This window comes from Filicampus tigris, chromosome 6 (assembly GCF_054856515.1).
Source record: "Filicampus tigris isolate MCC_2025a chromosome 6, RoL_Ftig_1.0, whole genome shotgun sequence".
In the NCBI taxonomy this organism is placed as follows: Eukaryota; Metazoa; Chordata; class Actinopteri; order Syngnathiformes; family Syngnathidae; genus Filicampus; species Filicampus tigris.
In genome coordinates, this window is record NC_141222.1 from 10,501,597 (window position 1) to 10,513,131 (window position 11,535).

The 11,535-nt window shown below is 38.5% G+C and overlaps 1 protein-coding gene across 1 annotated transcript in view; it reads right to left on the minus strand.

Annotated features, from left to right (window-relative positions):
- The window catches only part of pkd1a (polycystic kidney disease 1a), a 72,553-nt gene extending 64,537 nt beyond the window's left edge, over positions 1–8,016 (minus strand). Inside the window, exon 1 of the mRNA XM_086034696.1 lies at positions 7,432–8,016. Coding sequence (XP_085890822.1) covers positions 7,432–7,706 — 275 coding nt within the window. The 5' untranslated portion in view covers positions 7,707–8,016. The remainder of the gene's footprint in view (positions 1–7,431) is intronic.
- Positions 8,017–11,535: the final 3,519 nt, after the last annotated feature.

The window sequence follows — 11,535 nt, forward strand, 5'->3', positions numbered from 1 at the left end:
CAGGAGCCAGGACCTAATTATGTCATGAAAATGTTTGCTTTCAGGTGAAATAGGAAGCAGATATATGATCACCAAATTAGAGTATCTGCCTAGTTCCCTTAGAGATGCTATTGGTCAAAGTTTCCAACTCAAATCGGCACTACAACACCAATTTCTAAAGCACACAATCAGCAACTTTTTTTCTCACAATAACCATTGACAGCTCTTTTGAAGTGCAAGAGGCGTTACCAAATTTGTGTCTTCCAAAAAGATGGATATCTTCAATGCTTAATAGTGTTGCAAACACGTATGGTGACTTCATTGGACACGCAGGTGTTGTGACGGCTGACGCACTTGCGATGCAGAGGGGTCGGTTGTGGCCGAACTTTACTGCCCTATAATTCGCTGCGTTCAAACAGGTGAGTGAGCCAGCCCATTAATTTGAAACAACGAACCAGTAACTGAATCAAAACCAATTTATGTTTGTGCTTCACTGTAAAACTGAAATAATATGGTTCGGATTAAAAGGATGGAAATTAAAATGTGTTTTTAAATCTGATTCAATAATTAATTAGTTCCCCCTGGAATCTGCAGAGAAAAAGCATTGATTCTCGATTCTGCGGCTTGAAAGTTAGTTTTTCTGCATTCATAAAAAAAAAAAAAAAACAACAAAAAAAAAAAAAAACTAAAATGACCAGTTATGAAGCAAATTAAAACAGCACTGGGCAGGAAATCGACCTTAATAAAAAAAAAATCACAACTCTTTTGATGAAACATTGACTTACAAGTAGTTGAATGGGACTTTAGTCATGCCCTGGGGGGTCTGTATCGTTTTTACTGGCACTAAGCAACTTTGAGGAGGATGGAAGCAACCCTGGCACACAATAAAAATACAAATGTCCTGAATTGCTTTACGGCATACTCACTTCCTCCATTCGCTAAAAAGACGGAAGTCGATTCGAACGTCAACACGCTACTTTACTGGTGTCACGGCAGAAGCCCCAAAACAAACAAAAAACTAAAAGTATTGTTTGAACAAAATTAGATTCATTACCTCATCGCTATTCATCTTTCACACAGCCACTGGAAATAGAAATGTAATTCAGTCCAACTCGCAGGCCAGCGAGAGCTCAGGATTTCACGACACTGCATTCTGGCGCGCATGGGAAATGTGGTTAACACTAACGCTTTTGTCCACATGGCGACGCCATAATCAACAAAAACTGACATATGACAGTGTTGCTTTAATGTAATAATAAAATAGGAATAGTTTTAGGAAATCATTTATAAAACCAAAACATTGAAACATTGTAGTTATAAAGTAATCAACATCAATATTCACTTTGTCCCTTTTGATTTATTTGCATTACTTATAAAGTGCAAAACATTTCACCAAATTATGGGTTTGAGGCAGAACAAGTTATATTTAAGCAAGGACTTAAACAAAGTGTAAATTATCCACTTGACCTGGATATTGTAAACATAATGCAAATAGTAGTAATGCAGCCATGCAGACGGTTCATTTATTACTCTCGACGTGATATCATCTTTAGTAGACAGCGCCATAAAATGAGGTGATCCAAAAGCCTCGCTACATTTCCCCCAAATATTTCTACCTCCTCCCGCATAGCTCCTCTGTAGATACGGGATGATAAAAAGAGGGGTCCCTACACGCAGAACCACATTTACATTCACATTAGAGGTCGTATTTGTTTTTGTAATGTGAACTAGTACAAAAACAGTTCGAATTTGACAAAATATTCAAATTGGGCGTCTGCCCTGCAGAGTAAACATAGCATGAGATCACATCTATCTGACTGCAACATTGAGCTGTCAAGATGTAAACTACATGTAATGCATAAAATATTCTGCACCTCACCCTATATTCCGCGAACTGCTTTGATTTCTGCAGAGAACTTTTAAATCAGCAGTAAATTCCGCAATCGCGGATTCCTCGGGGGACTAATTAATCCAAACAGTAAGCGACAGATTAAGTGATTACCGTATTTTCCGGACTATAAATCGCTCTTTTTTTTCATAGTTTGGGGGTGCGATTTATACTCTGAAGCGACTTATGTGTGAAATTATTAACATATTATTATCTGTATGTCATTCACATGTTATTGTAACCCACATAAAGAAACAAAGATAAATCCTAAAAGCTATTAAAATGCATGAATAATTTAAACGGTTAAAATCGAATATTTTGTTAAATAAGTAATTAAAACAGTAAGATAAAAAGACAATTTGACTGTCTATCAATACATCTATACAAAATAGTGTACTGTTCCTTTAAGACACTTGCCGTGCCTCTGGCTGTGGTCTTGCATCAGTCATACACGTACGGAGCGGAGAGCGGAGAAGACAAACAGAGATAATTACGACCGAATACATAAATACTATTGGAGACTTGGAAACATTCTACATGGTCGGCGTTAAATAAAAGACTTATTTAATCGATCTACAACCGTTTTGGTGAGTTTAAAGTTATCTTACCGTAACTTTATTGTAATGCTACATGTATGAATGTTAGCTAAATGTTACCCTCGTAGCTCGGTGGAAATGATGTGTACTAAGCGCGCAAATGTATTATTTTGATTTATATGGACGCATTTATTAGCGTTACGCAATCGAGACAACTTGGCTTCTTGTTCGTCATTTAAATTTTAAATGACATGTCTGTTCTTGGTGTTGGATTTTAGCAAATATATTTCCTCCAAAAATGCAATTTATACTCCAGTGCGACTTAGATATGTTTTTTTCTCCTTTATTATGCATTTTATGGCTGGTGCGACTTGTACTTGTAATTATAGTCCGGAAAATACGCTATTAAAATAATTGTTATTTTCAGCCCAAGAATCCCTCCCTTGCGTTCCTCCTTCTTTTTAGTGGTGCATTGATTTTTCATGCAGTGTAAAGATGAGTCACATGATGTTTAGTCCCACAATGATTCACACACATGGATTTTCTTGGGACTCCATCTTTCCTCAATCATGTTCTACTTGCACAAATAAGGGCAGCAAGCAGAAATGCACAATATATGTTTGTGTTATTCTGTGTGGGGTTAGAGTGTGTGTGGAATCGGGAGTAATCTTTCCTGTGTGCCTATACACATGTATTGGACAATCTCATCTCATGAGTTATCGCAATAAGACCTGTGTCAAAAATCCAGGCTTTACAAAGATATGACTGCTCAGTTTGAGCTGACAATGGCAGACTGCTATTAATGCAGTAGTTTGCAATGATATAGAGCTGCAGTACATCATACCGATAGGTGTTTCTAATACCATATTTAGCTTCATCACAGGGACAAAATATTGGAAGCAGTTCTATTGCTACCACCGCAACCAGCCTCATTAATAAACGTACACTCAACGGTTGATTTGCAGGTGTTATGTAATAATCAAAAATAAAATAAATGCTGGAAGACTCATACAATGTATTGTATGATGGCATGACTTTTTCCCCTGGAATGTCTGCACTTCACTGACTGATGTCATAAATGACTCTTGCCATGGTAACGCAATAAACTCCCTCACACACGGTCAATACGTTCAATATTTGTGGATGAAAGCACGCACGCATGCGTGTGTACGTGCATGTGTTCAAAGGTGATTGTGATGCTACGTTTATCTGGAAGGGAGGAGGTACAGTTTGTGTCTTTGTGTGTATGCATAGTTGCCATAGCAACCCCACAAAGTGCTCTGGACCGCAGTAGATTTGACAATGCAGATGAGTGCAAGAGCACTTTTGTTCCGAGCGCAAGTCTACCGCAAAGCACAGTCTAACTGTGTGCATGGGTGAAGTTTTCTTTCTTTTGATATTTTGCTCGATTTTGCTCGGATAGAATTGGGAATAATTGGACCATTGGGTGCCATTGTGAGATGGAACGAGACTTTTCCTGGCCAAATTTTTCAGCATGCACTTTGATCAAATACACCAAAATCACGTTTCACCACCTGTGCTGTACAACAGACCTCCTTTTAGCTAGTCTAAATTTAGCCTACCTTTTGTAACCAACTCAGCTTCAGAAAACAGGTGAGCTGTGATTGGTCGTTACCTGAGCCCTGAGCAACTATGATGTAATTTTCAGTCGACAGAAGTGACAAAATGGCCGGCCCCTTAGATGGCTAAACGCGTGGATTTTGCTGCTTAACTCATATCGCTTTATTCAACAACCATATCACTTATTGCTTGTTTTTTTTTCAATATCGTGCAGCCCTAATAATCCATCCACCCATCCATCCATTATCTGTACCGCTTATCCTCACAAGGTTCGCGGGACTGCTGGAGCCTATCCCAGCTGTCAACGGGCAGTAGGCGGGGGACACCCTGAATTGCTTGCCAGCCAATCGCAGGGCACACAGAGACAAACAAACATTCGCACTCACAATCACACCTCGGGGCAATTTAGAGTGTCCAATTAACCTACCATGTGTATTTTTGGAATGTAGGAGGAAATAATTAATAATAATTATAATAATTATAAAATAAAAGCATATTATGCTTTGTACTATACTGTACCATGATCGTGGAAAGTATTCCTAAAGGTTTACACATGCACATGGAGCCTACAATTACAAACAAAATTCAGGACAGAACTTTTTTTGTGTTTGCAGGTTGGGATAGGGACAAGGCTGGCCCAAAAATAGCAAAAATCTGTGAATAATTGACGCACAATGAAATTCATTGGGAGAAAGAAAAAAATATTTTTTTTAAAACACAAAACATTCTTTAAAAAACAATCCTGATCATTTGAATCAGGTGGGTTGCACCATGGTGACATATAAAACATGCAGGATACCGGAATTGCCCACCCCTGATTTAATGTCTGGTACCACTAAATGTGACTGACTAACAGACATAAAACAAAAACATGGAATACCTAAAAGCACTGTTTTTGACAGTACAATGGGGCAGTTACTGATGTAAGAATTGAAGTGACTTTTGTTACTATCAAGAAAAGCATGGAAAATAGTTATCAGCTGTTAAATTAATTGCCCTGCGATTGGCTGGCAACCAGTTCAGGGTGTGCCCTGCCCGCTGCCCGTAAACAGCTGGGATAGGCTCCAGCACACCAGTGACCCTTGTGAGGATAAGCGGCTTGGATAATGGATGGATGGATGGATATGAAATTAATTCTTACGAGCTATTTTGTTGTCATTGTTAGATTTCTCAACAAACTTAACTTTAGTTGGACCAGGCAAATGAACAAGAAACTAAAGAAACAATGGTGGTCTAATACAGGCATGTCCAGCTGCCTATTTTAGATGTGTCCCTCCTGCAACACACCAGATTCAAATGATCAGCTCATCAGCAAGCTGTGAAGAAGCCTTAAAATGATCGTGTTCATTTGAAGCAGGTGTGTTGCAGGAGGGACCCATCTAAAACATGTAGGAGAGCAGCCCTTGAGAACCGAGTTTGCACAACCCTGGTCTAATATCACTGGTCAACAAATTTGTATATTTTATATTGTTTTTTATTTATCAGGGCCCAAGGTAACAACCAATCACGGCTCAACCTGTTTTCTGAGTTTGGTCGTTACCTGAGCCCTGAGCGATTGTGATGTCATTTTTCAGTCGACAGCAAATGGCAAAATGGCCGCACCCTGAGATGGATAAAAACGATTGGATTTTGCGACTTAATTCATATTACACAAATGAACTATTAATCAGAATACTGTGTTTGGACTAGTGGGGATGCATAAAACATATTATTGTAAATAATAATAATAATAATAATAATATTTTTGACTTGACTTATAGATACTTTAAGGGACACATAAAGCCACCTCTGATTAAAATGTGCTGTTGACCAGTGTGTTCTTTTCCATCACTGCATGTACATGAAGACTTGCCATAAATAAACCCACTTACCCACTTAAAGAGACTATCTTCAGCACAACAATTTCCCCTCCTTTAATAATTAAAGTCCTTTATTTATATTTCTAACTATGCAGTACATTGGCTAATACAAGTCATGCATTACCAAAATGGATCATTTTAATAATTTGATTTTTTAAATTTTGCATTGAATGACCAAGGTCTACACATACACATGAAAAAGTAATGAACACTAACCATTTCATTTGATGCTGCCTGACTGCAAGGTGATGAAAGGTTCACGATCAATCACTTTTACATTTTTCTTATTCTGATGCCTGTTGAATGAAGTTTCTATGTATATACGCATCAAGTACAAGTTTAATGAGAGTAGGTGGTTTGAGGGAAATAAATAATTGACAACATGTGGCTTGTGTCTGCTCAGAACAGAATGTTCTTGCTGCAGCAGTACGAGAGAGCAGCAAGCTGATCCACACCACAAAGTCCATTTTCACTTTTCTGGTGACTAGCTTCACTCTGAAGTACCACAAGAAGACACATTCATGCACACTAAAAAAATGCAGACTTGGGCATCATGACCTCTAATAGAGGGCTCAGTCACACACACCACAAAAACATTACTTGAAAAGAGTGTGCATTCTAATTTCATGCAGTGTCAGGCCACAAATTTCCAATCTGATGAAACATTGAAATTTCAACAAAACCGTCAGTCCAGAATACATATTGCGTGCGCATGATTCACAAACTTTACTGAGCTAAGGCAAATATTTTACATGAGAAAACTCTCATTCCACACCACCAAACAAAAATGTCACAAAAAGTAAGTATAATGAAATAATGATGATCTTGTCTCAGTGTACTCAAAAACTGACTTGACCTGTTTAATTGAACACAATGTTGTTATTATGTTGTTTGTATTTCAACAACACAGGTTAAATTCAATATTCTGCCATCTAGTGGAACTACATTTTATACTTCTGCTTATCACTATATGTCGCTAGTAAAGTTAGATCAACAATGTTAAATTATTTGTAGTGAATTAATACATTTCGGACTAATTACGTGAAACTGGATATATAAAATATCCTGCAGCACACACAATGACCTCTTGCAGCACGTTTAGACGGATCGCTATTTTGGGAAATTAGAAAAAGAAACCGTTTTTTCCCACAAGGAAACCACTTACAGTAAACGTTGATCGTCACATGGGTAGCTAAATTAATGTTTATGATTGGTTAATAAGCAGCAAAACTATTTTTGTTATACCGTAGATTCTAAGCAAAAATAGAAAGTGGAGTGAAATCGTAATATGCTACAAATAATGATAGCAACAATACAAACTAATAAACTAATAATAATAATAATAATAATATGATGATGATGATGATGATGATGATGATGATGATGATGGTGATGATAGTGATGATGATATGCGGAAAGAAATCAACTTAGAGTTGCGGATGATGCAAACACGTTGGATGTGGTTTGAGGAAATAAAATGATCGTGCCCCCCCTATCCTGGAAAGTTGGCTTTTGCAGTAATGTTGCTGAGCGAATTCCCGCATTGAAACAACAGCAAACTGTACGTAATGTGATTAATTGGACTCACAGCACAGTGGTGAGCAGCGGGATATCTGCCACTCCGGGGGCCCTCTCCAGGCCGACGTTGGAGCAGTTGACCACGCAGCCCTGCTGGGGCCCCGCCGGCGTGCAGCTGCAGTTAGCCGGACAGGGTGTGCAGCTCCTGCCGGCGGCCGTCTGCGAGCCGAGGCTCCACGGCTCCAAGCAGCACAAGGCCACCAGCAGGCTGGAGAATAAGTAGAAGCTGGTCCCGCAGACGCCATGTTTTCGCTTGGTTACAGTCGCTCCATTTCCACAAGGCATAGCTCACTCACATCTCATCGCCTCTGATGGTTGAAGTCCTCGCAGGCTGTGAAGGACTAAAGCAAACACACTTTTTTTTTTGCCTCGGGTTTCATGTGAGGAGCCTCAAGTTAAGAAGGATCCACTTTTGGACGAGGTTAACTGCGTGTATTCCTCCAAAGTTTCCTCTGCGTTTCCCGTTCCTCTGAAAAACTAACGGAGCGTATCCAAGAATCTTTCCCTGACGAAAAAAGAAAAAAGTTTTGGAACTTCCTCTCTTCTCTCCTCCGTCTCCTCCTCCTCCTTTTTCTAAAGTATGCAGTTCCGCCAACCACCGCTGATAATCGACGGCAGTATTTCCCAACCTTATTCAATTACTGTATCCAATATACATTACAAAAAAGTCACAAAATTAAACAAAAAGACAACAGAAACTACTGTAAAAGCAGCGTTGCCTTTATACAAGTTTCATTCATTTGTGGCCAAGCTTTTAACGCAATTATTTTGCATAGGTTATGTTAAATATCCCTATATTGGAATTAATTTAAATGTCATTTAATCGTTCCAGGCCAGCCCACCAAAACCCTAACGATTTTGCGTTTTAAATACAAACACAGAGCTGATTTATAAGATATAATCATAAACAAACTGTTAAAAAAAACAGAGAGAACGGTGCATTTTGTAATTGACTGTTTTCACATAATCCCACGTGTTGCCGAAGTGCGGCTCGGCTCTGACGTGCTTCATCTTTGTAAATGAGGCGCAATGAGCAGCAATTTTGAGATGGGCTCTTAGGTGTATATCAGTGATTTATTTTCAACCATTAGTGTGTCGTGAGAAATCTTCCGGTGTGACGCGGAAAATTACCCAATGTCATTTATTTTGATTTAAAAAAAAAATTCTAGTAACTTTTTGCTGGTTAATTTATCAATGCCAACCGCGTATAGTAACAGGCAGAACAATGAAATGCTCTTCCACTAAATCACTGAAGTTACATAACCCTTTTTATATAGCCAACTTTTTGTGAATCCTTTTGCTATAGTGGTGTGCCGTGATTTTTTTTCCGATGTGAGAGATGTGCCTTAGCTCAAAAATGGTTGAGAAACACTGGTGGATTTTGGCATGAACTGGATCATGCTGTTGTATATACGCCGATCCACAGCAAGCCAAACATGTTAAACGGGTGACATTTCCCTGCCCAGAAATTGTGCATAGATCGTTGCAACATGGGGAGGTGCCTTAACATGCTGCACCATGAGGTGATGGTTGTCGATGAACGGCACAACAATCGGCCTTAGGATCTCTTCACGGTGTTTCTGTGCATACAAAGCGCCATCAATAAAATGCACCTGTGATGGTTGTCCATAACTACACCTGTGTATTCCATCATCATAACGACACCATGCGTCACTCAATCCATATTGTCATCAGCAATTGGATCACCTATATGATGCCTGTATAGTGAAAACTGGGATTCATTTGTGAAGACCCACCTCTCTGGTGGCCCTGAAGTGCAAAACACGGAAACAAATAACTACACAAATCTAAAAATAAACAAATAAATAAATAAACACAGCAGCAAATTAAAACATGAAAATAAACAACAGTACAACAAAAAACTAAATACTACAGCAAAAAAAAAAAAAACACAAAAACAAATAACTAAAAAAAACAATGACACAATTAAAAAATTTTATTAAAAAAACAGTGGTTGGGAATCACTGATCGAATGGAATCTGCATCTTAATGATAACTGACGATAATAAGATCAAATATAGGATGATAATATATGTGATAATATGATAGATTGTGTTTGACATTTGAAATTTATTTTAAAATAAATTTCCTTTTGTGCTTCTTCTGTTAAATGGATGTCATACTTTAATTTATAGTTTTCATTTAGAGTAATTCTTTACCAGCTTCATCTACTATCTGTCAGAATTTCAAAGACATCAGTATAGTATAGTGCATGTTACGCAACCAGTTTGGTTCCTTGAACAGGGATCTGCGTACTTTAAAAATTATGAACCCCAACTGATGTGACTGATAATATGAATTTAAATTCCAGTTGTGAAGCCTTTTGGGTGAACGTGACATTCACAGTCATTGTTGATGACTTGAATGAGGCGGTTTGAATCCCCCGAACACACATTTACAGGGAATTTTAAAAAGGTAAAGAACAAAATGAGCTGCATGAGCAAAACATCCAGGATATACATGACATGTACATTTTATTCTTATCGGAAGGATGAGTGGAGCTGCTCTGATTAATCGGTTTGTCATTACTCATGAATTATATTGTTTAATATTTGTCTGGCAAGGAAGGGTCCAGTCTGGTAAAATGAGCTTAGCTTCTGTTTGGTTATGGGGAGGGTCCATGGGTCTGGGCAGGAAAACAGCACTTACTGAGGCCACAAGATGTGTTATTGTAGGGCTACAGGAAGAAGGTGGAGGGCTCCACTGAGGGAGGGTCTGTAGATACACGAGTAGGAGGGCGAGGGAGGTACTGTATAAAGCAAAAGAACTGCAGCATTTGTAATGAATGTAAAAAAAAAATATCCTACCATTCCATTTAGGTACTCTCCGGAGACTTGAACACACAGTGACGCTAGTCAGGGTGAACAGTAATTGAAAAAAAGATTGGATTTTCATTACCTTCAGTGACAAAAGTATTGTCTGAAAAGGAACCAAGGTAGGATTTAATGATGTGGGTGGAGTTTGTATTGTGAAGAAAAAATTCTAATATTGAGTTACTGAGTTGGACAAAATGTTGTGCCATTCAACAGCTACGTTGGAAAGGCATTCTTTTACAGCAGCTTGGTTTCGAAGGGCCCTTTGGTCTCTGTGGAAGGTACATCTGTGTGTCGACTGCATAACAGTGAAAGGAGTCTTTGTGGTGTTTGATTATTCACCTTAGGCTCAGCATATGAATAGAAAATAAAATCGGGCCGAAAACCGAACCGTGCGGTACACCACAGGCAAGCGTAGAGGTGGATGAGCAGTGGTTACCTATGGTCGACCGCAAAGGCTTGCGCTAAAAGATAGGCATGAAACCAACTCAGTGCAGTTAGCCTGAGTTAGCCTTAGGGTAAGCCGGTTGATTAAGATAGCGTGGCCAACGGTGTCGAACTGCACTGAGATCCAACAGCATAAGCATCTAAAACCACAGTGAACATTCTCAAAGAGGCTCTTAAATGATAGAACACTTTAATGCTGTGTAAAACCCAATTTTTCGAAGACTTTGGCTAAAACAATGAGTTTTGAAATTGATCTTAAATGTTTAAACCCAGAAAGGTCAAGGTTAGGTTTCTTAAAAATAAAAAATAAATGTTAGACCAAAGCGTGTTTAAAAGGAGAGGGACTCCACCCTCTGCTAAAGGACTTTTCATGATAAAAATGATAAAATGGTGTGACGAACAGTGTTAAAAACATCTTTGACAAACTTGGTAGGGTTGAAATTCCGCCTGCATGAACTTTGTTTCAATAGTAGCAACAACTCTGATAAACGGGGAAGGGACATTTTTAAAATGACTATGGATGACCCCACTTGTGTTACTTTTAGTCTGTGGGGTTTATACTTTCCCTAACCTTTGAGCTGAAAAAAGATGAAAACTCATCTCAAAATTCCCAGGATGGGTCATTAAAATGACATGTTGAGGAGTTGGTGGAATGGAGCACGTCACCAGTGATTGGCATTATTCAATTGATATCAGTGGATATAAATACAAGTCATCAGTTAAACAAACCTACTTACATCTACATTTCAGGGTCTGGTTAGGCAACAATTAATTTAATATTTTTTATTTACTATTAACATGCAAATATTTACCATGACAGGAACAGCGTTTCA